Source organism: Sus scrofa, chromosome 7, assembly GCF_000003025.6.
Source record: "Sus scrofa isolate TJ Tabasco breed Duroc chromosome 7, Sscrofa11.1, whole genome shotgun sequence".
Taxonomy (NCBI): domain Eukaryota; kingdom Metazoa; phylum Chordata; class Mammalia; order Artiodactyla; family Suidae; genus Sus; species Sus scrofa.
In genome coordinates, this window is record NC_010449.5 from 7,220,052 (window position 1) to 7,246,301 (window position 26,250).

General features: G+C 52.1%; 2 protein-coding genes across 5 annotated transcripts; one reads left to right on the plus strand and one right to left on the minus strand.

Moving 5' to 3' along the window:
* TFAP2A (transcription factor AP-2 alpha) lies at positions 1,603–24,575 on the minus strand. Of its 4 annotated transcripts, XM_013977415.2 has the most exons (8): positions 24,330–24,574; positions 15,098–15,155; positions 14,721–14,958; positions 11,515–11,566; positions 9,249–9,480; positions 7,229–7,347; positions 5,133–5,274; positions 1,603–3,407 (listed from the first exon to the last, which is right to left on the minus strand). In XM_013977415.2, exons 1-8 carry the CDS (start codon positions 24,400–24,402, stop codon positions 3,119–3,121), a joined length of 1,203 nt encoding a protein of 400 aa, XP_013832869.2. In that variant the 5' UTR covers positions 24,403–24,574; the 3' UTR covers positions 1,603–3,118. The 4 variants fall into 4 exon arrangements, with proteins under 4 accessions (XP_013832869.2, XP_003482173.2, XP_003482172.2 ...); XM_003482125.3 differs by having other exon boundaries at positions 14,721–15,155; positions 24,330–24,575; XM_003482124.3 differs by lacking the exon at positions 24,330–24,574 and adding an exon at positions 19,886–20,046 and having other exon boundaries at positions 14,721–15,155.
* LOC106504315 lies at positions 17,932–21,385 on the plus strand. The gene is made up of 3 exons (XM_021100167.1): positions 17,932–18,803; positions 19,625–19,997; positions 20,222–21,385. The coding sequence occupies exons 2-3, from the start codon at positions 19,905–19,907 to the stop codon at positions 20,825–20,827; spliced, it is 699 nt and encodes a 232-aa protein (XP_020955826.1). The 5' UTR covers positions 17,932–18,803; positions 19,625–19,904; the 3' UTR covers positions 20,828–21,385.

Genomic DNA, 26,250 nt, shown 5'->3' on the forward strand with positions numbered 1-26,250 from the left:
GGTTAGGATCCCCCACACAATCTGAGATGCAGCCAAGAAAAACAGCCTTGATAGACAATGCTTCACTTCACCTGCTACGATGCTGTGTGCATTTCATTTCTGTCAAGAGTATGTACAGTTAGGGTTCATTCGCCTCATTATTTTGTTACATCTACGTTACAGTTAACCAGTCTCTCTAGGAAATAATAAATAACCGCTTTAAAAAACAATTGCCGCATTGCGTTCTGAGGATACACTTTCCATTTGAATGTGTGTGTGTTTTTTTTTTTAAACCCACCATTGTTATGAATTCTCTGGCTTTGGAAAATAGAATTTAGAGTCCACCACCTCTCGTTCGTCTGTCGAGATTGATTTTACACTGCCTTCCATAAGCAGATTAGAAAGCAAAGGCTGCAAAATGGACACTGCCTAATGCTTTGCTCGTTTAGTCCTTCAGAATGTCAAACAGGAAGAGCAGATGTTGAATCTCCCACCATAGGTAGAGACCTAGATACTTCCCTATGGCCTTTCCCATCAGCCTGCCAGGTAAGCCACCTCCATTTCCTTCGTACAAACCATTGAGAGAAAATCTTGCTCACGTCCAAAGCAAAGACTTTCCAAATCAGTTTACAAAGGCTCTGAGTTGGCCATTTTTATGTACAGGAAGTGCTCCCTTCCGGGAGAGCCAAGCACTGGGACAGGTCTGCCGATCCACGGCCCTCCCCCGTCCTGTCCCCCCCACCTCCGAGAAGGTTCTGTATTTCTAAGAGGTCCTCGGAGGAGCCCCTTGTGACAGAAAGGGGTGGATCAGCACGAAGGGGGCGGGCAGAAAAGATTCTGGGAATCAGCATAATTTCCCACTCCCCTCTGCTACCTCGAGAGCTTCTAAGAACAGCGCAGTAATGAATTCATCTCTAAATGAAATATTAAAATAAATGGGAGGCAATTCCCCCCCTCTCCCTCCGCCTACATTTCTGCCACCCTTCCCAGAAAACTAGAGCTAGTTGTAGTTCATTTGCATGTCTTAGCCGCGGCGCCAGAGCCAGTAAGTGAATTTCGAAGTGGGTATTTCCTTTGTGTTAATGAACTAACCATTTAAATTTCAGTTATCCTCGGAGACAGGTTCCAAAGTAGTTATGGCAGGAGGGGGAGGGGAGGGGAGGGTCTTCCGTTCTGCTGTCCCTTCTCCTTGGTCATCCTTAAGGTTCGGTTCTGAAGGTTTTATATTTTGGTTTTCAAAACACAAATGAAAACCTAAAAGGCCCAACATAAATAAAACTTTATTTTTAATAATAAAATTAATGGCTCTAGTACGGAAAAGATAGTATGCCGTTCCCTTAGCAGTACAATCTTTTATCCAAAAGAATACACTGGGTTTTTATTGTGTCATTTGTCTGAATACAGACTCAATGGAATATCTAAATGATACCCTGCTCTGAACTCCAAGTTGAAAGTAAGTTTTTATTATACTTGAGGGAAACAATGGGTTCAGCTGCTTATTGCAAGGAGCAATTGCCAAGGGAGAGTTAAACTCAATTACTGTAACCATACTGAATAAAAAATACTGCCAAGAACAAAAATACGCCTGGGTAAAGACAGCCACTGAATAAAAAAAAATCGACATAAAGCGTATCAAATATTTATTTATCTGGGCAACAAAGGACTATGATACATTGACAGGCATGAAAACTACTGCCAGTACAACTCAATACAATACAGCTAGAACTGCTTTTCCAAAATGACCAGTGAAAATACAGAAGACCAGGTGGTCCCACATGTTTGAAGTTCTTTGAACAAAAAGAGAGAGAGAGGAGGAGAAGAAGGAGAAGAAGAAGAAGAAGAAATCCCTAACCCTTGGTTTAAAGACAATGCTCATTTATTGCTCAAATGCTGCCTTTAAGGGAGGACAGTGGAATAAAATAAACTTTGTTTTTTTTTTTTTCTCCCCACAATACAGAGAACAGTTATCCAACCACTCAGGTTAAAAATCTCTCCAGGGTTCCATAGGACTTTTTCGTTCAGTTCAATGAAAAGCTAAATGTATTACTAATTATATATAAATTTTTTATTTTCCTTTTTAAATTGTGTTCAGCTGTTTCATTGTCATCTTGAACATGCTACAACAGGGCTAAATTCATGAATCCCAGAGGGGAAAGAAGAAGAAAAAAAAAAAAAAAATCCCCCAAACCTTGGATTCCTAAGTAAGTACCAGGGGAGAGAGTCAAAACCCACTAAACAAGAGGTAAACGAGATTACCAGATAAATTAAAAAAAAAAAAAAAAAGGTTTAAAACAGACTCACCATATTTACAATTCCCATTAAATTACACATAAATAAATATATACAGAGACGTGAACACTGATTCCCTTATATAACTGTGAATCGTGTTGCCAGAGAAAGTTCAAGTTGGTCGCTTTACCTTGAAGAGGGAAAACTTCTGTAACTGAAGACAAGACATGGAACTTCCTGTATCTGCGTTCAAGTTTATTCACAATACTGATAAAAATGTCATGATCCTTTTTGCCTTTGCTTTCTTTTTCTTTTCTCTGTTTCTTTTTTTTTTTTTTTTTTTTTTAAGTATGGCTACAATCTGAACGGTATGTAAAGGAAGGTGGTGATTCCATCCCATGAAGCGCATATCATTTTTTTTTTTAATTTTTACGTTCTTTTTTCTAAAAAAAAAAAAAAAAAAGTTTGAATTTTGTGGTTGTCATTGCTGTTGATTTGCGGTGTTAAAAAAAAAAAAAAAAAAAAAAGGGTTCACACACTCGGACAGAACTTTTCTCTGCCCGCTTCACGGCCTGTTCTGTGCTCTGAGGCTCCACGCAAGGGCAGAGGCGAGGTGGTGCGGATCGGGGAAGTCGAGGCAGGGGCCTGGGCGGCAGGGTCGCCCCTCTCGCCGGGGAGCGCTGTCCCCAGGACCCCGAGCCTCCGAACCGAAGGCGTGGCGGCAGCGGCGGCGGCAGCAGCAGCAGCAGTAGCAGCAGTGGGGGGGTTGCTGATCCCGGAGCTCACCTGCCGGCGGCGGTCGATGGGGGGGGGGGCACCGGTGGGGGAGATGGCGATGGAGATGGGGGGGGCGGCGGCGGGGGGGGGGGACGGCGAGGCGCGGGTCCGGGGGCAGGGCTGGAGGAGAGCTTCACTTTCTGTGCTTCTCCTCTTTGTCACTGCTTTTGGCGCTGTTGTCCGTGTGGCTGTTGGGGTTGTTGCTGAGGTACATTTTGTCCATGGCCTTCAGGGCCTCGGTGAGATAGTTCTGCAGGGCCGTGACCGCGGCGCACACCGCCGGGCTGCCGAAGCCGTGGGAGATGAGGTTGAAGTGGGTCAAGCAGCTCTGGATGCCGGGCTCCAGGATGGGGTTGGGCCGCGAGTTCCCCAGGGGAGATCGGTCCTGAGCCAGCAGGTCGGTGAACTCTTTGCATATCTGTCTGCAGCACAAGTGGAGCAGAGAGAGAAATGAGGCTCCCCTGAGGGCAGCGCCAGCAGCAGAGAGAAAACCTTTCTCCCTGCATCTCCCTGCAGGTACCTCTGCCTGCATCAAGGGGACACCTGACCTGACACCGGCGGGCAGGCAGGGGAGGGGGGGAGAAAAGGGGGGGGAGTTTAAACCCTTCCACAAACGCCCCCCCCTTCCTGTGTGTCTCCTTCTCCCCTCTCAGCTACACCACACTTCTACCCCCCTGTTTTCTCTCTCACACCAAACATCCTGGATGCAGGAAAACATTTCGCATGTTATGGGAGAGAAGCAAAGGTGAGTGACAGGGACAAGGAGTCAGGAACACAAGCATCCCTTCCATACCAAGGGCAGGTGCTCATCGGAGGTCCTGCTCCAAATACTACAGAGACCCCCTCCCCTGATCTTCTAGAGAGATCTCTCAGCAGCAGTCTGGGGGATGGCCTCTCCCTCTCCAGTCATTCCCCCTCAAATCAGGGCAGATGGGTGGACAAGAAAGGCCAAACCTGTCTTGGGAGAATTTTGCCTTTAAAAATAAAAGGCACCCAAAAAAGCCCCTGTTACATGGGGATAATTCAGAGTAGTTTAGGGAAGAAGAAACAGACAGACATTTCAATCTGCCATTTCACCTCTTGTCCAACCCCCCCCTCCCCAAGAAAAGAAAAAAATGTCTAGGGATACGGTGACTGTGGGTGTCCTTAGAAGCTAAGAGAAGAGAAGTTGGAATACAGGTGATGGGGCCTGCACAGCGGAAGCTCTGAATCTGGGAAGCCAGGACTAGCTGGGGCCTTCCTGAGGCAGCAGAGGCCCTGGGGTGGGGCTGGGGGTGGGGAGATGCTGGGTAGGGGGGGGAGGATGGGTGGGAGCACAGGCAGGCTGCCTCCTCCAAGGCCAGCTGATGTCCCGGGGCCAGAAAAGACCCCACCCCCGAGGCCTCAGCCTCTGCCCCCTGGTTCCATGCCCTCCTGTGACGTGGACTTTGATAATTAAGGGCTTCCAAACAAGACTTTGAATTTCCAGAAAACATATCAAAACAGTCATTTTCTTTTCACACACCACCTGGAGAAGCCTATTCAGCCCAGTCACCCGGTGGGAATAGAACTTGGGCCATTTTGAAACCTATCTGACATCTCGCCTGTAGGCTAGAACTTGTGGGGAACGGGTGGGTGTGGGTGTGTATACAGGACTTTTGAGGAAGGCCAGAAAGGAAGGCAAGACATGCGAGAAAGGATTAGGATGGAAACTAGGACAGCTTCCGGCCTGAACATTTTGCAAGCCACTGCTTATATTAATCCTTGTTCTTGGAGGACGTATTGATAAGAAACAAACACTGATACAGACAAGCCTGTCACTCCTTTAAGAATTCTATTCTGGTCTTTCTGAAATAACATGGTCACAAATCCACCCTCAGTTTCCATCAAATCCACACTCTATCCCACACATTAGTATTATGATTTTTTTAATGAGAAGGTGGGCAGAAGAGAGAGGGAAGGAGGAAACACACACTCACAATCTTCCTTGTCTCTCCCCTCGGAGACCCATTACGGTTTGTAAGATTGTGTCGTCACTTTCATATTGCCACCAACCAAGCTGATTTACACAAAAGGAAGAGAGGCCCAAAGGGAGAGCAGAAACGATTCTGAGTTTTGTTTTCTCTTGACAGTGAGACACACAGACCCCGAAGAGGTAAATGTCTTACTTTGTAGCCAGGAGCATGTTTTTTCTTGTCACTTGCTCATTGGGATCGGAATGTTGTCGGTTGAGAAACTCAGCTACTGCTTTGGCAGGAAATTCGGTTTCGCACACGTACCCAAAGTCCCTGGCGAGGTGGACGGCTTCTCCTGGCAAGAGGTGAGAGAGAGGAGGGAGGGCGGGAGGCTGAGCCGAGTTGAGATCCAAACTTCCTCCCAACTCTCTTATTTTCTTAACCCAGATGTTGTAGGAAACCCAAACGACTTGTTTTCTCACTTCAGGTATTTTCTTTCCTTCTCTGTACGATCTGGTGGATGCATTTCTTAGGGGTGCAGGGGGGTGGGGGGTGGGGGGAGATGGCCACGGATCCCAGATGGCCAAAATGATTTGAAAACGTAAATCCCACCCGTTCCCCTCCAGGCTCATCCGCCACCCCAATGACATTTTTCCCACCCTCTCTTTTAAAAGGTTTCTGGTATTCCAAACCTCACACCGATCAACACATTCATAAATGATATTCATAATTACTCCTTGAGCTTTTCTGCAAGGGAACAGCTAAGGGTTTACATTTTAACTTTATCGCATATAATTATCTGTTCATCCAAACCGATTAACCAAGAGGATTTGAGGGTCACTCCACTGAGTCTGTCTGTGTTGTTGATTTTCGAATCTTTGGTTTTAATTTCCTGAACCAGTTGGTTTTTACTGCAGGGCTTCCTGCCATTAGCTCCAGCTCCGGAAGAACGCATGCGCCAATTAGAGCATCAAAGGCCTCTCCGCTGAGCTTGTTTCCATAAAATGGAGCGGATCACAAACAATAACAGTTCTCCAGAAACTGCCTCCCTGCTCCAGGACTCAACCCCCAAACCCAAACGCACTTTCAAACGACACCCAAAGCCACTACTGCCAGATTCTCTGCATGTAATTCTTCTGGGGTCTGAAGGGTATAGGTTTTGAAGGTACCGGTATGAGTTTTAACACTGGGCTACGGTCGATGAGTTTCCAGGCCTGAACAGTTGCTTATTACTTCACGATTCTATTAGTAGCATCTTTGACACCCTGAACAAATGGTTCATGGGATTTCTCCTCAACGGTAAGTTTTTAAACATTTAAAAACTGATTCTCAAAGCTAGAACTTGAATTCAATTAGCCTACATCTCCTCAGATACTGGATGTAAAGAAGCCAAGGTGTCTTAAATATAAATGGTAGTTTTGAAATCTGCTCCACAATGTAAGTGCCTTTTTTTTCCCCCTCTTGGCATTAGACATTTCCAAGAGAACACAGAGGAAAATGCAAGAGAAGTATATACTCATGTCAACACACCCAAACTTAAGCCAGTTTAGTATCTGACAAACTTACCAGGGATCTGGGAGGAAGGAGGACTGTGATGGATTGTGACTGGACTCTGGTGTGTCTAGACCAGGGCGTTAGCTTTGTTTTGAGGGGTTTAGAAGGGGTGTGTGTGTGTGTGTGTGTGTGTGTGTGTGTGTGTGTGAAAGCTGACTTGAGAAACTTTCTGCACTGCTTCTATTTCTTTTTTCTTTTCCTATCCAAATAACTCACTCAGAGTCTACAATTGCTCACTTTTCTTCCTCTCCAGGAGAGAGGCACAATTAAGTAAGAGATAAGGGGGCATATGTTTGGAAAGCAAAAAACTAAAAGGGCATAGAACCCTGAGCTTTCAGGACGGTCTTAAATCAGGATGCAGGTCAAAGATTCCCAAATTAATTCAGGAAGTAATGGTCACGCATTTCTCAAAGGCAGATGTCAGAATAGCTTAAGTGATTTACTGCTGAGCTCGATAAAGGAGACAGGAACTTGAAGACTACGCAGTTCTTAAATTTTCACATTGTTTGGGTCAGAATCGGGCTAGGGAGGTGTAATTATGTGGCAGAAGGGAAGAGGAAAGGTGGACAGGAATAAATGCAAAGAGTTTTTTTGCCAGGCAAGAATCCTGTTCACTTCCAGCGATATTTTTCTGGGGGGAAAAAAAAAATGAAACTGCCCAGTTGATACAAAACACAACCAAACATCTGGTCACTAAGTAGCATCCATTTCCCCAGAAGAAACATCCCTCCTTGTTAGCAAGTGGACTCGCTTACCCTCCACTAGTGATGTGAGCAGGGTGACGTTGGCAGCTTTACGTCTCCCTGCTGGCAGATTTAATCCTATTTTGTCCAGTTTTTCTCTTAAAGATCTTCCTCCATTTTTAGACTTCGCCCTGTTTCACAAATATATGCGAGAAAGGGATTTAGAACACAGTTGGTTGCTCTGTATCACACTGTAGTCATCTCGACACCTTCCTAAAATGCGCTTTTAAAAATTAAGCATCCTGGCCCCAAGATATGTAAGGGAGGGACACCTAGGAATGAGTGGTACAGAAAGATCATAGGAGATAAACGCTTGTTAAACTGTAAAGCAGCTCCTGTGTTCAGTTACTACTGCAACTACTGTGGCAAGTTGGAAGGCTTGACTTTCCAACTCTCTAAAGAAGAACCACAGACAAACACAGCTCTCATCTCTAGGGCATGAGGCATTTTTGAGTTCAACAGACTACTGTACATTTTCCCTGTTGTGACAATCACACAGATCCCAATGGGGTCTTTAAATGGTCTTTGCAAGATCTGCTGTTTGGCTGCTCAGAGTAACCAAAGTAACCATCACTCCCACCATCACTCTCACGTTTCTTGCTCTGGCTTTAGCCCCAATAGGAAATTCATTTCACCAACTGTTTACATGCCATGTCACCAGCCTAACCAGTAAGGTCAAAAGTTGACACCAGCCTTTAAAAATTTCACTGATTTCAGAGACAATGGAGGTGGCTCTAAATAGATGTCTAAATAGACTCCCATAATCAGAAAGTGGTTAAGATAAATTGTTTAAATAAAACAGCAAATTAATTAATTTCAGATTTTATTCCCTACTCAAGTGCTCTTTAATTGTGTGGATTAGATTATACTCCCCTAGGTAAACAGTCTCCAATATTGGGGATGGGGGAAGGGGAGGAAAAGGCAGAGGGCGGGATTCAGATCTGTGTCAGTGAAAGATTAAAAAGGGACAGCAGATGCTCGTGAAAGAGGAAGGAAAGAGTGGAAGCGCTGATGTTAAAATCTTCCAAAAAACGATTTTGTAGCCTTTGTATGGGATATACCCATCGCCGAGGAACTCTAGGTCTATAAATAGATAGAGGAATAGAGGTCAAAAGAATGAAGTTTCTGGTCTACTTTCTTAGGAAAAATCAAAAAGAACTGAAGAAAATATTCCTGGGAAAGTACAACACATGACCTGCCACACACAACGTTGGGTGGAAGCCCACCGGGCGGGGGACTTGCCCGCGGGGAAGGTGCTTCACTTCGCCGACCCTTGTGAAATTTTATCTACGAAATGAATCATTCCGATCTCGCGCGGGGGAGCCGAGAATCCCTGGCCACGTATGCAACACGCAGTCGTCGGTAGCGACCACACATAACGCACCGAAGCGTGCCTTGCACGCTGCCTGGCACACACGGGGCCGCAGTACACGGGAAGCGGTAGCGCTAGCATTTCTGGCACGAGGGTCTGCCTCTGGCCTGGGGGGGGAGAGGGCAGCGATGGGGGGGGGGGCGTGGCGCCAGACTCTAGAGAACACCATTGCCTTCTACTGAAAACCCTACTCGAGGGCCCGCGGGCGCCTCGGAGACCAGACACGGAGGTAAGGCAAAGTGAGCTGCCCGAGGGGAAGTTTTCCAGGGCTTGCAAGGTGTGCGCGGGGAGGGAAAAGGCGGGTGCACGGCGCCCCGCGGCTGCAGCGGCCGGGACTGAGCCCGCGGCGGAGCGAGCTGCGCTTGCGCGCGGGGAGGGGCGGGAGGCGGTGGAGGGCCCGGTGCGCGCGCGGCGCCGGCCGGCCCGGGCCCGCCCTCCGAGCGACGGAGCGCGCGGGAAGGCGGCGAAGAGCGCAGGCGCGCGCCGCCTCGCCCCGCCCCCAACTCCCACCCACCCGCTTCTACGCTTTTCTCCCCGCCCCTTTCTTTTCCCGCGAAGGGAGGGCCCTGGCGCGAGGCCCGCTGGCGTCGCCGGCGCGGCGCAGGCGCGGTGCTTCCCCCGGCCGCGGGGCGGGGCGGGCAGGGCCGCGCCGGGCCTCACCTCCGCAGCACTCCGCCCAGCAGTGAAGCGTTGAGACACTCGGGCGGTGAGAGGCGCCGCTGTACTTCCGCCACCGTGACCTTGTACTTCGAGGTGGAGCTGAGGAGCGAGAGACGACCCGGAACTGAACAGAAGACTTCGTTGGGGTTCACGACGCCGCCGAAGAGGTTGTCCTTGTTGATGGGGATGGCGGAGACGGCGTTGCTGTTGGACTTGGACAGGGACACGGGGCCTGCGGAGACAGACGGGGAGGCCGCGTGTGGGCTTCGAGGGTCCCTCCCGAGCCCTCTCCCCGGGCAGGGCCGGCGTCCAAACTTGCGCCTCAACCCCGCTCTTCTCCCAGCCCTGAAAATCGCGTGGCTCTTTCCCCACCTCCTGCCCCATTCCCTGCTCCATCCCCGGGGATGCAGCCTGTGCCCCTCGGCGCGTCTCACTGGCGGCCGGGAGGCGTCCCTGCCCCGCCAGCCAGGCCCGTGCTTCCGTCTGGACCCTTTCCTTTTCACCGCAAGGGCGCTGCCTAGAGATGGTGGTGAAATCGTGACCCTCTCGGCTCTCAGCATCCGAGAGCCCCGGACGGGGTGCTGGAGCACGGGCTTAAGGTGCAGGGGAGCAAGCTCTGTACGCGTGGGAGTTTTAGTGGGGCGAGGGGTTTGTGCTGGGGAGAAATTGGCTTCAAAGACCTATAATTAAAATCAGGTGGCGGAAGCAGCCTGTGAATGAGCATTTCTGTCAAGACACCAAGCCTGTTGTCACACACCACACATATCCATCCTTTTGATAAATGGGCCCTTTCCTGTGTTTCGCTGTGAAAAAGGCTCGGCTTTTGGAAATCTATTCCAAGCCCCTTTTTTGAACTGGGAGAAAGAAATAAACAGGCCTACACCCTACTAGAAGTGTGTTCTTAGGATGAGCAAATAGTTAACTGTCCTGCGCTTAAGCATCTTCTTTTAGAGGAGGAGGGGAGGAGGAGGATATATTCTTGTTAATTAAAATCAGGAGCTCTTCACTTTGGATCCACCATACTTAGAAAAAAAATTCAAGGCCAACAGAAAGTGTACCAAAACACATTACATTTCTAACACCAATATAATTCAGATGCATTCATAATCGTTTGAGTATACGCCTTATATTTTAAAATTCCGCATGGAGACATACATAATAATATGCATACATTCTCATCGCAGTACTCCTGCCTCTTTAATGGGGGTATTTTAGACGTATAGGGAGGTGGGGGGCCTCTAGGTTTTGGATAGATCACTTGTGACATTAATAGCTCTGGGGAGGCTAATAGAGACAATAGGAGTTAAACGAACTCTTGAGAGATTACTAATAAAAGAGCCAATTATCATGTCGACTTGGAAAGAGCATCTCTTAAGATTTATCCCTTGCACATCTAATTTGACGTGACAAAGACTTCACAGATGCAAAAATGAAACTTTAGCTAACAATACACTGATTGGGGTTAGAAATGAGAACAGTTTTATATAGCATCATTCTCTGGTGGTGCCTAGAAGCCTGAAATGTAACATTGCCACCATAACAAAAAAAAAAAAAAAAAAAAAAAAAAAAAGCTGCTGTGAATAGCATTTAGTCCAGGAAACTTTATTTCTACTTACTAAACACAATACAAATTACAAACCCATCCAAATCACTTGACACTTTTTAAAAACAATTTCCACTCCAGACAATTATGCTAATAAACCTGACATCTTCAAGAAGCTAATTTTAACCAAAAGCCAAGTTTTTCTTAACCTAATTCACAAAGTTTAAAAACCCTTAAACAGCTAATAAGAAATTAAATTTAAGAACATGAAAGAGTTTTTTTTCCCCCCCCTCTGGTAAGAAGTGCTGTGCCTTAGCATCTGTGCCTATATTAATATTAAATTACTTGCACTGTTTTAGCATTATACACTTCTTAACCCTCATGGCCACTCACACAATGGATTAACTAAACTGTTAAAACCATTTCGAAATTGAAAGGCCACTTCCAAATCAATTCAACTATTACACATTTCATATGTTTATCCAGATATCATTAAACTAAATTAAATGGCCAAGTCATGGAATCAGAACAAAGCTAGCCTGTTGCCATTACTAACACACTGAAAGCCGATCATTTAGCCATTGCTGTTCTTTGGCTATCCATTCGCTAATTCTGAGCCTCTAGGAAATCCAACTTGAAAAAAATAAATACAGCTCTGCAAGTTCTTTTAAATAGCACTGTGCCTGTAAGGACATGCTTGGAATGCAGAAGGAAATGGCTTACCTTTCTTAATTACAGTTTGATCTGGGATGTTAATACCCGGGTCTTCTACATGCTGCAACAAAAGGATACACATGGATGTAAGTGTATAATCAAAACAAAAGGAAATGAATATTCCGTGCAAGATGGGGGAGGGGAAGGTGTAGACTCGAAATCCCCCCTCCCATCTAGTGACATTTATATATAAACATCTCATCTTGGCTTATGGAATTTGGGGCTTTGCTGCTCAAGAGGGTTTCACTGTGCAGCCACGGCCAATTTCTCCTCCCCCAGCAAATAATCCATGTTTGAAGGAGGTGGGGGTGGGGAATAAAACTTTCTTTGGAAATTACATCGAGTTTTGGAGCACCTAATCTTTCCCACAGTCAGTTCAACCTTTAAAAATACACCTAGCTTTAGTGTGGCGCCTCGGAGACTTCGGACTTCAGCGATTTCAGTGTTCGGGCAGCATAAGCCCGAGAGAAACACAATAGAAATGACAGGGGCAGGAGTAACAGGGGAGCAGTAGAAACGTCTTAGGTGTGTGATAAAGAGAGCAAATGTGTATACACACCTTCACTTATGGGAAAATGGGGGGAAAATTAAGAAAGGGCTACTGTCTAAATTGGATATTGGATGGGTATATAAAAAATGATAAAAAGAAAAAAAAAAGTTGGAGGTTTTCCTGTGTCCAGCAGCAGATCTGTTGCAGCTTTGTTAGTGTGGGTTTATGTCTTTTTTCTTTTCTTTTCTTTTCTTTTTACAGATGGATGGATATACGTGTGTGCTGGAGTCAAAACGTGATTAGAAAGTAAAATGAAATCATGTTTTCTAATGCAGAAACTGACAGGCAATATAATGTCTGGCTGTGTTTACAAATTAGCACCAGGGCTGCTGAGATAGAAGATTTCGCAATCGTTACCAAACACAGGCATTACCATTAAAAAAAAACTATTACTTCCTTCTCTAGTCTTTGTCCAACAATAATACTGATTCGAACATTTTCCATTCTGTCTTGGATTTATGCTCCTGTTAATTGTGCCTGATCGCAATGATTCCGGGTGGATGGTACTAAGTTGCTTTATTACAGGTTTTATTATACTCAATGCTCTCATTTGTAACTTGCCTAAAGTGCTTCTGGATTTAAGTATAATTAAATTGAGAAATGTTCAGAAATGACTACTGCTGCAGTTCTTGTGTTTTAACTATATGGGGAAATATGATCCCTTTATGCATGTACCCTAAACCCATAAAGTAAATGTAGTGTGGCATAATACTTTTATTTGTGTTATTTCTAGACCTCGTCCATACAGGGAAGACTGTTAAGTTTAAAACCCCACCGAGATATTAATGATTAAATAATTTTCACCATCGATTTGATTTTCTTAAATATTTGGCAGTCATTCTTATTAAAGGTTAACTGTTGCAGCAATGGGAAAATTGAAAACAACCCTTTTCTTGACCCAAATTCCTTTGAAGGAATTTTTTTCTTAAAAGGTGGAGGAGGGAAGAGGAAGAGCAGCAACTGGGTTGCCTTGTTTTTATTTGGTCTTTTGGTTAATTTCGCCTGTAGGCCAATTTCACCACAAAGAATGACTATACAAGTGTTAAGAATTCACACCAGCCACTTTGGAATTTTTGCAAAGCAGAGCAATTCTAATTCACAGTAGCTCCAAAAGCTTGCAAAGTAATTTTGTAATTCAAATATTTCCAAGGAGCAGACTAAGAAAAGGATTCAGAGACTCTTTGGGAAGGGGACCTAAAATTGATCACAACTTCCAGGTTTGTTTCTTCATTGCTCTTTTCTCAACTATTACTCCTCTCTTTCTACTTTCCATGAAATGCAGCATTTCGTACCTGTATCAGTGTCTAAAAACCTGTAACACACACACACACACACACACACGCACACACACACACACAATGCTTACTAAACCCCATGTTGGATCAACTGCCTACTTTCTTGCTTTCCATGCTAGGCTGCTAAACATAACCAACAAATTTCAGCGATTAACTAGGCCAAATGAGAGACGTAATAAATATCCTATTTGCCTATGTAACTTAAATAATGTTTTAAATTCACCAAGCAAGCAGGTAAGTTCATCTGACCATTTTCTTTGCAATCTAATGCAGGAATCATTAAACTGTCAACGGACATATTGCTGCAATATTTGATGCAGTAATTTGAAATAGCATTTTAGCAAAAATCACATCCAGATACATTTCCTCTCCAAAGAAAAGCAGCATTAACAGAGCCTTTACAGCTTTAATAAAATTATTGACTTGTTCTAATTCCATTTCAGGAAGGTTGTGAGGCGACCATAAATATGTAGGATTGAAGCAGAGATGCTGGTTTAAATTTAATTTCAGAAAGTATTTTCAAATTATCAATAGCCTGGCTTGCATTGTAAATAGTAAATGCGCTAATACCACGCTGATTTAGAAAGCATTCAAAGCTGCATTTATTGATAACTGAATTAGAACTCAAAGAATGCACTGCCCAATCGTCTCAAAACATTTAATTTAATATGGGGTGTAGCAGGTTCTGATAGGCGTTGGGAACCTAGCTAATGATTTATGAGGTCAGCACTTAGCACCCCTAGGAAGAGAAAAAGGCTGCATTTAATGTCCTGCCCGGATTTGCTGCTTAGTGTTCTTTAATCAGGGTAGGGTGGACACATAACTTTCAGATATCACTGGTGTTCACAAAATCCAGTAAAAAAATCATTTTCTTCGTCTATCCTTCACACTTTCCCTTAAATTGCTAGGGCATTTAAATGAGTTCTTTTGGTGGACTCTAACACGTTTTTCAGAAATCCCCACGACAGCCTCAGCGGTGGACTCGGATCCTCTCCCAACTGAAACGGTTTACCGTCGTGGAGAGGGGAAGGTATCACCGGTGACAAGATACGGTGATTTATAGAAACCCGTCTGATTTATATAAATGGTAACGCAGGCATTGTTTGCAGGAGGTCCAGGAACCATTGTTCTAGGGGCAGAACTCTCTCTCTCTCAACTACTTGTGCAAATGTTTAATGCGGTTGTCTAGGAGGGTCCTGCAAGGGTCCACCCCCCTCCCCCCAAAATAAAACGAGGCTTTTTGAGAAAGCCAACACCACGGAGGGGGAAGCCCAGGCCCCCTCCGGCTGGACGTGGTGGGGAGCTTGGGGGAGGGGGGCGAGCAGGGGCTGCGCCTCCTCCGCCGCCGCCCTGCCCGCGCGGCCTCTTACCGGGACGTCCTCGATGGCGTGAGGTAAGGAGTGGATCGGGAGGTCTCCGAGTCCTGAGCCAAGCCCGTGGGGGCCGTGCAGGAGGTCCTCGTGCCGCCGGTAGTCCCTGCGAGGATCCAGGCCCGACAGCTGGTGGGGTAGCCCCCGGTGCGTGTGCAGGAGCCCAGACTCCTGGCTCTGCCTCTGGCCGGGCCAGCCCGGGTGCTGCGGCTGCGGCTGGGCGTGCAGGGGGTTCAGGCTGTAGGGGTCGTTGACGTGGGAGTAAGGATCTTGCGACTGGGGGTAGATAGGCTGGTAGGGCGGGGGAAAGTAGGGGGGCTGGAAGTCGGCATTGGGGGTGTGGGACAGCGGCGGGGCGCTCGTGTAGGGAGATTGACCTACAGTGCCCAGCTGGGGCAACCGTGCCGTCCCGTTGCTGGTGCCGTCGTGACGGTCCTGGAAGAGAGCGACAAGAAGGGGAGAGAAGGAGACATCAGGCGTCGAGTTACAGCTGCCACACAAAATCCACTCCGCCAGACTGCGTGGGAAACCGCCCATTCCTGTCCGCAGGCCGCCGGCACGAAAGGAGCCCTGAGTGGTTCTTTGCAGAAAATTCTCCAGAAGTGAAACGGGCCCTTCCCCAAACGCAGGGAATTAGATGGTGCCAAGGTGGGCGCTTTAGAGACTCTCCTTAGGCGTTTCTTTCCAAGGGGGGAAAAAACAGCAGAAAGGGGCCTCCCGGAACACAGCTCGTTAGGCTGCAGAGTGAAACCTCCCTTAAGCAAAATTAAAATTCCTAACTATTAAACTGCAGAAGCGGCCTCTTCTCTGTCCCTGGATTTGAACCTGCCTGCCACTGCGTTATTGTTTACCCTGTTCCATTTATTTCGAGGAAAAAGTCAAACCCGTTCAAAGACCATTACCATTTCATGATTATTTAAATAGAAACATATTTCGTAGAGGGGCTGTAAGGGAAGCCCTCGTTGAAATTACCAGCCTAAAGAAGGTTTTAACCGCGGAATAGGGGGCTGTCTTTTCCGAATCCTCAGGCGCCTTTTTTTTTTTTTTTTTTTTCCTGCACAGGGTCGATTTATGATAGGGACGGGGAGAGGGGGAAGCCAAGACCAGGTTTCAAATGAAAAGATTCAGCCTTATATTGGGTTTAAAAGAGAGAGGTGCACCCCGGGGCGGAGGCCCCCGCCCCTTCCACCCCAGCCCCAAAGGGCAGAAGAAACGCCTGACTTGTGTTCCTCTATTGCAATTCGCTTGCAAAACAAGCGAACGGAGTGGGTTCCAGGGAACGGGAAACCTCGGAGGTTCAGCCCCGGGCCCCGAGGGGAAGGGGCACGCCGGGCAGCGTTTTCCTGCAGCCGAATTAAGCATCAGATGTTGAGAACGGCTCGGGAACAAGTGAAGAGGCGAGGAAATCAGGATGAACGTGGCGAGAGACACACGCCTCGGGAAGCAGCGGCGAGGTAGGTCTGCGCGCCGGGAGAGGTCGAGCGGGGGTCGGGGGGTGGGGTGGGGGGGACCGCATTCGCTTCAAGAAGGGGAAAGAGGAAGAGAAAGGAGGAGAGAGGGGAATGCAAACGGAAAAGGGGGTGCCCCGAAGGACAGCCGGGCGAGGAACCCGAAGTCTCGGGCCGCTCGGCAGCCCCAGGTTTCGAGTCGAATTCCTAAGGAAACAGGGATGGGGGTGGGGATGGGACTCACCATAGCTGAAAAACTGTGAACTAACATCTGCGAAGAGTCTGGGGTAACGAGTCAGGGTGGAAAACGACAAGCAAGCCCGGAGAGCCCGGCTGCCCCGCCGCCCGAGCGCGCCCCACACAAAAGGCGCCGAGAGCCCCGCGCCACCCAGGACTCCGGTCACGGCGCCGCCGCTCCCCCGAGCGCTGGAGCCCCGCTCTGGTCCATCCGAACTTGAACCACCGATTGGAGCGGCGCCTTCAGCTGGTCGAACCCACGGTCTCTATCCTGCCGTGATCGGGTAGGATTCAAAGTTCCTTAAAAAATGAAAAACCCCAAAAAGGGAAAAAGCAAAAAGTGTGTGTGTGTCTGTGTCTGTGCGTGTGTGTGTGTGTGTGTGTGTGCGTGTGTGTGCGTGTTCCTTAATCCGTGTCTCCCCCTCTTTTCTTAGCGGCGGCTTCGCTTGAGCTTCTAATAACCGCGCCGGGCAGCGTTCCTGGAGCCTCCTAATAGCAGATATTCATGACTATTAATATTACACGAATACTTAATAAGGGAAGAATGCCTGGAAATCGAGCGTGAAGCGGAGAGGCAACTCGCGCCGGAGCCGGCTCTCAATGCAGTCCATTGACGGGAGCCTCAGTGTAGCAAATCGGAGGTGGGGAGAGGGAGCGCGAGAGACAAAAAGCGGGCGAGAGAGGGAGCGGGCGAGCGCGCGGGGGGCCGCGGCGCGGCGGCTGGCGAATCACAGGGAAGGGGCAACATTTTAAAAGGTTGCAGGGCAGGCAAAAGTGAAAGAGAAAGAGGGAGCGAGGGAGACCGAGGGCGAGCGCGCAGAGAGGCAGAAATGTGTCTGCGTGCGTGTGCGAGAAAGAAAGTGTGGGCGCGCGAGAGGAGCCCGGAGTGGGGAGAGGGGAGGGAGGGAAGGAGGGAGAGCCCGGGAGGAGGAAGGGAGGGAAAGAGGGAGGGAGGGAGCGAAGGAGGGGGAGGGGGCCGAGCCCGAGCGCACGGAGGGGGGAGGCCGCGGGGGAGGGGGAGGGGGAGAGGAAGCGAGCGAGGACAATCAGACCTAAAAGGCTGGGGCAGACCTCGGGATGCCGCGGGGGCCGCGCGGCGCGGCCCGGAGCTGCCGGGGACCGCGTCCGGGCGTTCATCGGGCTCTCGGTGCCCGAGCTGCTTCCCGGCCCTCTCCGGCCGCGGGCTCCTCCGCTCCGCAGCCGGGCCTGGGGCTCGGGGTCCGGCCGCCCGCCGCCGCGCCGCTCCTCCATGGCCGGGCGCCGCGCCGGGGACCGGCCTGCGCCTGGGCCGCCGCTCCAGCTGCCCGCGGACACCAGGGGCCGGACGCTCTGCGCCGGCGGCCGCCCCGCCCTTGGCTCTCCCGGGCAGGGGCTCGGGGCGGGGGAGCCGGGACGCGGCCCGGGGCGCGCAGAGACGCGAGGCGGCCCAGCCCGGGCGCCGCTGGCACCGGCTCCCGGCTCCTGGAGCAAACCCGTCCGACTGGCTGGGCCACTCCCGCCCGACGCCCCCCCCCCCGCCCCGGATGACATGACTCGCTCCCTCGCAGCCGCCGCTGCCAGTCTGCCCGCCGGGGTGTCAGAACAAGCGGCACCTCGCCTCCTGCGTGTCCCTGCAGAGCCCGGCATAATTAGACAACCCCAAGCCGGCTCGGAAACCCGAAATCCCTGCTCCGGCGCTCGCCCACCGCAAAGTTGTTGAAACAGCCTTCACTCTGTTTATCCTCCTCTCCTTCCTCTCTCGCTCGCTCTCTTTTTTTTTTTTTCTTTAATCTCACTCATACACACGCACACGCGCCCCCACAGGGTCCCTCTCTGGGGGTGCAAGTTCATCGCCTCCCACCAGGGTCCCAAAGGCGCCTCGCGCGACGCGGAGCTTCGGACCCCGCCTGCCCGGGGCTCTGCGCTCCGAGCCCCAGGGTTTCGGCCTCCAAGAAAGTGAATGCCCCAGCCAGGGGCCAGAGCCCGGACGCGACAACCATCTCTAGGAGGCTTGGGGGCTCAGTTTCACCCCGATCGGCTCGCAAGGGACGCCCCCCCAGCCCTGAAAACAAAGCGACTGGTCTGCCATGGAGTCTCTGCACACTGCATCGCGCAAGACGCAAGTCCCCAAAGAAGCACCCGTTCCCTTGGGATGTCACCCCTCGCCGCATCCCTGGGGTGGGTGGGGGAGGGAGGGCGAAAAGGGAGGGCCCGCGAAAGGGGAAAGATTTAAAATAGTCTACAAAAAGGAGAGAAGGAAAAGGACGGTTGACACATCGTTCAGGTTCTGATTTCAAGTGAAGACCCCCGCCGCTGCGCCCGCACAGAGCTGTGACATTCCCAGCTCTAAATGCCAAAAAGAAAAGAGAAAAGAAAAAGAAATGGCAAAAGCCGAGGCTGCCACCTATTATTTACTTAGGTAATCTCCGGTCGCTGCCCCCTCCCCATCCCCCCTCCCGTGACTCATCCGCTCATTTTAGCGGAGGTGGTGAGGGCAACCGGTTGGGGCAGCGGCCGCCAGGCCCCATCCCAATGCCTCCCGCCCTCCGACTGACTGGCCGTTCTGGGGCTTCCCCGGCCGCCCCAAGAAGCAGAGCTCCAGGGACCGTGGGTTCCTTAATGGGCTCCAAGGCGGCGCGCTCTATCGGCCGGGCGGGCTCCGCGCAGCAGAGGTCGTGGGCAGCCCTGCCAGGATTCCCACGGTCACGCAGCGCAGTTCCCGGCGGCTGCAGGGTCGGACGCATAGGGACCCAGCGGCCAAGAGGCTCCGTGCGGGGCAGCCTCCCACCCCCACCCCCACCCCCACCCCAGAGATGCGCCAACCAAGTACCTCAGAGGGGGAAGCTGCCTAGAACTTCCAGAAAAACAGTGAACCTGGAGGAGCCCCGCAGCAGTTTGGGAGATGAGCGCTCCCAAATTGAACCCGCACTCTGCGAGGTGCAACCCAGCTCAGAGCCAAGTGTGAGAGCCCCTTCTCCAGACAGAAAAGAGCCTTTTTAGCAAGAGTTGGGTGGGGAGGGGGCGGTAGGAAGGAAGGAAAGAATGAATAAATAAAAGAAGGAAGATTAAAGATCAGGGAGAGACTTAAAAAGGGAAGAGGGATTTCTCTTTCCTTTCTTTTCCTGGTGACTTGGGCCCTCAGAATCTCGTTGGGGAGACCCGCGGAGTGCACAGACGCGTGCCCAGCTGCCAGCAAATGCTTCAAAAACCCACGCTCGTCTCTCTTGGCTCAACTCTTAGGCACCGTCAAAATTGGTCGGGCAAAAAGAGGGAAAAGTGGAACAGGGGCTTCGAAGGAGGGACATGGAAGAAGGGAGCGTCCTTATCCTCCCTCTCCAGCTTCTCCCCTGCGTTTTTCGGGCGAGTCGGAGAGGCGGGCGCTGCGCTGCCGAAAGTTTGTCCCACCCGCATTTGCCGCTGGCTGCGAGGAGAGGAGGAGGAGCGGGAAGTAGAGCTCGGTGCCTGCGGCCGCGAGAATGACTGAGCCAGCGCCGCGCTTACCTCGCAGTCCTCGTACTTGATGTTATCCGTCAGTTTCCAAAGCATTTTCATGGATCGGCGTGAATGGATTTGCCCCCTCTCCGCCTCGCACCCAAGTGGAGCTACTCTCTGGGTAAGCGCAAAGTGCCGGCTGCGGGCGGTGAGCGCAAGAGGAGGAGGAGGGCGAGGAGGAGGAGGAGGAGGAGGAGGGCGAGGGCGAGGAGGAGGAGGAGGAGGAGGGCGAAGAGGAGGAGGAGGAGGGTGAGGAGGAGGAGGCGAGGAGGGAAAGAGCTCCCGTGTGCGCTCAGAGATCTCCCTCTAATGGTAGAAACTTTTCCCTTTTCCTTTTACCAACAGCCTAATCGCCTCATTAGCATATCAACAATAGTCCAATTGCTCGCCAGCTCCCCAATCTGCCGCCGGCCGCTCCGACCCAGGTATAAAGGCCTCTCCGAGCTGCGAACTTGCTGCTGGAGCGCACGCCTGCCTGGGAGCCCACGAAATCTCCCCCGAGCTCCGCCGCGCGCCCCTGCCCCAGCACCCCCGCCCCATGCCGCCCTTCTCCTCTCTCCGGCTCGTCCTCGAGGGAGATGCTCCGGCGGAAGCCTGGCACCGCGCAGGGTCCCAGCGGCCGTGCCGGGGGCCCGGCTTTCAGCACCTCTCCCCCCATCCCTGCTTCCACAAGCGGCTCTGTCCTTTCGGCCCCGTCCAGTTTTATTAGAAATCATTATCGCTTTCGCAGTGAAAAATAACCACCAAACCAAGACCGGCGAAGTCACTCCAGGATTTTTGCCCAACAAGAGATCGCCTTCGCTCGCGGCAGCCGACGCCTCCGGCCGCAGCACCCTGGGAGTTTTATTGGCTTTGAGCCCCCCCCATCTCCCTCCCCCCCAGGTCGGAGATTTTGCCAAACGGCTTCAGTCTCTCGGCTGGGGTTTGCGATCCTTTAATTGCCGCGTGTAAAATAAAAAGTGTACCCTGAAGAGGTTACTTGACAGCTCCAGGAGTTAAATGACTTTCCTCTCATTCGTGTGAAACTAGGGCCGACTGCTAATTCAACGTGGTATTGGGCGAAGGGTTTCCTGGGTGCGATGTGGACAAGAAGACAGAACTCCTATGGAGAGTCACAGTCGCTTCTGGAGTTGAGCCGAAATACCGGCATGTGTGTGCCGTGTCATGCATGCATCAAAATAAATCGCTGGGAACCAACCCTTCGCAGTGCTAATCTGCTCCAGTTTTCCCAAGATTCCCCTTTTTAATTAAAGCAGGGAGAGTTCCTTCATGATTTGGGGCTGTTACGAACGCGGGCGCGCTCGCGGCGCAGTGCCCGGCTGGCGCGGAACCCGGAGGCCCGGGAGCCACCCCCTTCTCCAGGTCGGCCAGTCTAGGCGCTCCCGCTCCACCCAGGGGTCTGCTCGCCCCGTCGGGGCTTTATATCTTTTCCTTCCGCGAAGCAGAATTTTAAAAAGAAAAGAAAAAGACGTGATGTGATCCGTGGAAATACAGAGTAATTAATTTCTCTGCCTGAGTTTCCTCATTTGTCCTCCGTAAAAAACGTTCTTTCTCTCAAATACCACAAACTCCCCAGCTACAGTAGGTCTCGCCTCGGAGTTGCTCTAGTGAGGACCTCTGATTCCTCCTGGGCCTGTTTCGTGCCAATCTCCAGGCCTCCCAGGTTTCTACAGAGCGTCCAGGCTCGGGGAGTAGAAAATGATGCAGATTCGGGCGTTCCCTAACAGGTGGAAGAAAGGTGCGAGAAGGGGGACCCCTCCCCCCCAAGCTGCGGAAGGTCAATCCTCGCTTCAGAAGACCGCAGCAAATCCCCCAAACTCAGCAGAGTAAGCCAGAGCGCCCCCCCCCCAAAAAAAAGAAAGAAAAAAATGTTGGGAAGAAGACGAGCGCTCGAATGGGGATTTGGAGGGACTGCCTCCCTTCGCCCTGGGCGCTCCCCTGCACTTCCTTTCCCGGTCTGAGCACCCGCGCAGCCCCTCGGCTGCACCCAGCTCCAGGCTTGGGGCCGCACTCTGCCCGCAAAATTGTCAATTTCCAGCGCTAGCGCCGCGCACCCTGCGGCCGGGCCCTTGTCCGCCGCCGCCCAACGCAGCCGCCTTAAGTCGGGAGGTGAGCCGCCTGGGGGACTGACACCTCCCAGCCGCGACCGCAGCCCCAGAGAGTGATCTGTAGGCCCAACCCTAGGCCTTGGGTGCCTGGCCTTCTACACCCCAGATGTCGCCACGGTGTGCTTCTGAGAACGCTCTAAGTTTCGCTTTCTTTCTATTTGTGGGCTGGGGGAGGCCTTGAAGGGCCTGCGTCTTCTTCATCCCCCCCCACCCCCCCCACGCCCTGGCCGACCCTAGCCCCGCAGACCTCCGGCTCCGCACCCGCCGGGGCTGTTAAACTGTTGTCATTTTCCCGCCGAGGACGCCGTTGAGGTGCAGATGAGGGGCCTGCGGGCTCTGCGTCGCCGCCCGCGTTCCGGGCGCTGAAGAAACGCCCGGGCCAGCGCCCCGGTAGCTCCTGGAGCCAGTGGAGCCGCGGTAGTGCGAGCGTCATTACCACGACAAGTCACTTCATTGCATGTCAATGCGCCTGCCTCCCTGGGACCCCAGGCCTGCAGCGCCAGGCCTGGGGGCAGGGGACAGGGACCCAGGCCCATTGAGGGGGCGTAGAGAGGAAATTAGGAGAAGAACTGACTTTGCGTTAGACACGGAGAGAAGCTAAGAGACAGCGAGGGGGCAGAATGACTATTTTCTGATTGTCACCACCCAGTGGGCCCCAGGAGCCCAACGGGCCAGGCCCGGAGGATCTGGCCCTGCCAGGCCCCAAATCCTCGGGCCGCACCCAAGATCCAGGCTTCCCAGCACTTGCCAAACTGTGAGCCGGTGGGAACCAGGCCCAGGGTTCACTCTTGTCCCCTTCAGGCTGTAATCTTCCTGCTTCCAAACCTCACTTGGGCCCATTGGAGGTGCAGACCCTGGCCAAGCCTGCGCTCTGGGTGTTTTCTCACACCCAGGAGTTCTGCAGCAAAGCTTGTGGGCTTGAGCAGAAAACTGAAAGACCTCCGTCAAAGAGGTCCCCCAATCGTACCCTCAGGGAAGAGACTACAGAAGGGCCCTGAGGTTCACAGGGTGAGGGAGGGCAAGCTGTGTGTTCCCAACGTTTGAGTTTGGTGTGGGATGTGAACTCCTAAACCACACAGTCCAACTTTGGAGACGTTGAATTTATTTAGGTTTAACTAAGATAGGTCTAAAAGAGCTCTCACACACACACATCTCCATATCCATATTAATTACAAGGAAAGACGTAAATATGGCAAAACGGCGTCCTTTCCCCAAGTCCAGAGAGTGTAGTGAAAGATGGGACTTCCCGCAACTATACTCCTAATGGCAGAAATCTGAAACAAGTGAAAGAACTCGAACCGGAAGGAGCAGGGCCTCAACTTGTCTTTGGGAGATTCGGAGCGTTTGGTTCGAATCCGCCCGCAGGCTTTTCGGCACAAAGCTTCTCGCCCTGACCAGGCCTCCGCTTGGCTAGGGCGAAACGAGGGCCCCGCGGTTCCCATTATGAAATCGGCGACAGAGCCGCCCTGGTTCCCCTAGGGGAAAGGTCTGGAAGGTTGAAGGAGAGCGCTGGACAAAGGCTTCCTTGGCCCAGGTCGGGGTCCGGGGTTCGGGGAGGGCAGGATCTGGAGCCTCGTTGGCCCTGTGGTGACGGCGGCCTAGCAGGGCCAAGTTTGGAGGCGTTGGTTTCGGCGCATTCTAGGCCTTCGGCTTCATCGCTCACCACCCGCCGCCCCCACCCAGTCACCCCCAGCCGCAGCGCGAGCGACCAAGACTGACTTGGGGAAGACCGAGGGAGACGCTCAACTTTGCGCAAACTCTTTGGAGTAGTCCCCCAAAGAACCCGCTCGCTGGCGCGCGACCTGTCCAGCCAGCCCCCTTTCCATCCTCCACGCCCCGTAGGTCCCCCCGACTTGGAGCCACGAAAAGAGACAGGTGCACCAGCACCCCATCCCCATCTCGCTCGCCTCCCGGGGGTCTAGGGCAAGACCCGAGGCGTCGCGAGCGGGAACCTTCCTGCAGGCGCACCGCACCCCCGCCCTGCGCCCTGCCCCCGTCTGAATTAGTCATCCACCCCAGTTTCTGCTGGGGGTGGGGGTGGGGGGGAGCCGCTGTAGCGCAAACCGCCAGGGACCCCCGGGGCCACCTGTGGAGCGGGCGCCGGCCTTTCCCCCGCGCCCGGGCCGCCGGCGGCGCGCGTGGCCCCCAGCGCCGCGGCCGCCGCCTGCGCCCGTGTCTCCTGTCCTCTTTCTCTCCTGGGAACACTCCTGGGCGCTGCCAGGCGCGCCTCACCTACGGCTCTGCCGCCCTGGGCCACGGCTCTTCCTCTCCGCCTCCCCCCGCCCGGCCCCCTCCCCCGCGCCACCCCCGCCCACCTCAGCCCCAGCCAAGGCAAACCCCCGTACCTGCCAGTCCCCCATTTTGGCAAGTATGGACATCGCGGCTCGGCGCTCCTGGCGACGGGTCCCCGCCGGGCATGGGCTGTAGGGCTCGGCTGGGCCCGCTCCCTGGAATCGCTTAGGCAAATCCTCCTTTTTTTACCTGCTCACCAACATCTCACCTGGTCATAAAGAGCTGGGTTGCTACCTGCCGACGCATGCGCGCTAGCCCAGGAATTCACTCCGCCAGCCCTAGTCCCAGCGCCTCGCAGGGCTGACCTGGGAAGTGATGGATTTATAGCCGCGGCAATCTCGCCATCAGCTCCAGCTTTTCCCAACAGCCCCAACCCGCTTTCCCGGTCAGTTCCTGGCCGGGGAACCGAGGCAAACTGCCTGCCAGAGTGTGCTGGGAGCGACGCGAGTTGTGACTTAGTGTCACACTCAGGCGATGGGGCATCTGCACGCTCTTCCCTTTCGGAACTCTGGGGCTGGGAGAGCCTCCACCCCGAGGTGGGGGTGGGGGTGGCAAGAAGGGCCAGGCCCGGAGCCTGGGCCAGTCCCCAGGGGTGCTGGGCACCCGGACGCACGCGGTGGGGCCAGATCCCCGTCTGGGCCTCCCCACCTGCCCACGAGGTTCGACCTCGCGGATCCGCAACCCTCCAGGGCTGCCTCAGCATCGGATCTCAGATCAAAGTGTTTCTCAGTAGGTGAAGAGGGTCACGATTCTGTTTCATTTCTGGCTTTCAGATTTAGTCTCCTTCCATTGCAGAGAGTCGAACACACGCGCGCACACACTTGCACACTCATACACTTACTCTTGGATTTAAAGTCCACCCTCTCTTCTCACTTTCACGATCCCCCGCCCCTCCCCCACTCCTCTGGGGTTTCCTGGCTCTTCATCTTTCCCGCTAAAACTTTTTAAAGGGAGAATGGGGGCGCTGGTGATTCTGGGATGGGCAAGTGAGGTTTGGGCTGGGGTTTGCTTTCCCATGACAGATAAAATCACCCAAGTGATTTCACCGCTGCTGCTAATTAGAAGGGCGCTTTAAAAGAAGCCACAAGATTTGGGGCTCCCGACGAGCTCACCTGCATAGGAACCACACCTGACCCGGAGGGAGGCGAGGATAAGGAGCTTAGCTTCCGATTGTGCTGGTCCCGAAGTAGTGGCGGCCCCAAGCCCGCAGCCACTAGTCCAGGACTTGGGCCTGGGACTCCTGGAACAGCCCAGTTACTTTCCTGGGCCACTGTGGTAGGGACAGCGAGAGGAACAAAGAACCGGTTTCAAGTCAGATTCTCTGACATGTCAGGCAAATGTGTGCAAAAGGTCAGCTCCGTGCTGAGTGAAGACTTGTCCCCACACTAAACCTTCCCCATCTAATCCCGCCTGCGCAAGTGCCTCTACGCCAGGCGGCCGGTCCAAACGGCCTTGCTCCTCCTGGCATTCCCCAGGGTGGTGTGATGGTGTCTTTCTGAGGAGTCCTCATGTCACCCAGGCATATTAATCATCCCTGGGCTGTGGGACTTTCATCCCGGTGCCGGGTCTCTGGTTGATTTAAACTTTCTTGGACCTGCCTTAGAACCTTGCTCAACAAGTTGGGGTTTTGTTTATACGTGGGATTTTTTTTTCCTTGCGAATTTTGAATAACTTAAATCATGACTTTTTTTTTTTTTTAACCCAGAAGCATCTATATAGAACTTCTCCGGCTTTTTCCAGACTGTGGAAATAGTTTGATGAAAACTGAATTCTTCAACGTGCAGGACACACGCAGAGAACGAGCCTGCAGCTGTGTCCGATTCCGGTGGGGGGTGCTGTGCTCTCTTTAAAAAAACAAACAAAAAAAAAAGAGCAAGATTGCAGGCCCCAGGGGCCGACCTGGCTTCTACCGCACCATGGCTGGAAGAGACAGAGGGACCTGGGACCCAGCTGGCTGGACCAGGCCGAGCCCAG

Bases quoted from the DNA above. Each gene is read 5' to 3' on its own strand.
- LOC106504315 (XM_021100167.1), top strand. From the start codon at position 19,905: ATGTTATCCGTCAGTTTCCAAAGCATTTTCATGGATCGGCGTGAATGG. The intron at 19,998-20,221 runs GTAAGCGCAAAG...TTTTACCAACAG, and splicing joins CAAGTGGAGCTACTCTCTGG to CCTAATCGCCTCATTAGCAT.
- TFAP2A (XM_003482124.3), bottom strand. From the start codon at position 19,936: ATGAAAATGCTTTGGAAACTGACGGATAACATCAAGTACGAGGACTGC. The intron at 5,275-7,228 runs GTAAGCGAGTCC...ACCTCTTGCCAG, and splicing joins GCTCACATCACTAGTGGAGG to GAGAAGCCGTCCACCTCGCC. The intron at 3,408-5,132 runs GTAAGACATTTA...CTTGTGCTGCAG, and splicing joins AACATGCTCCTGGCTACAAA to ACAGATATGCAAAGAGTTCA.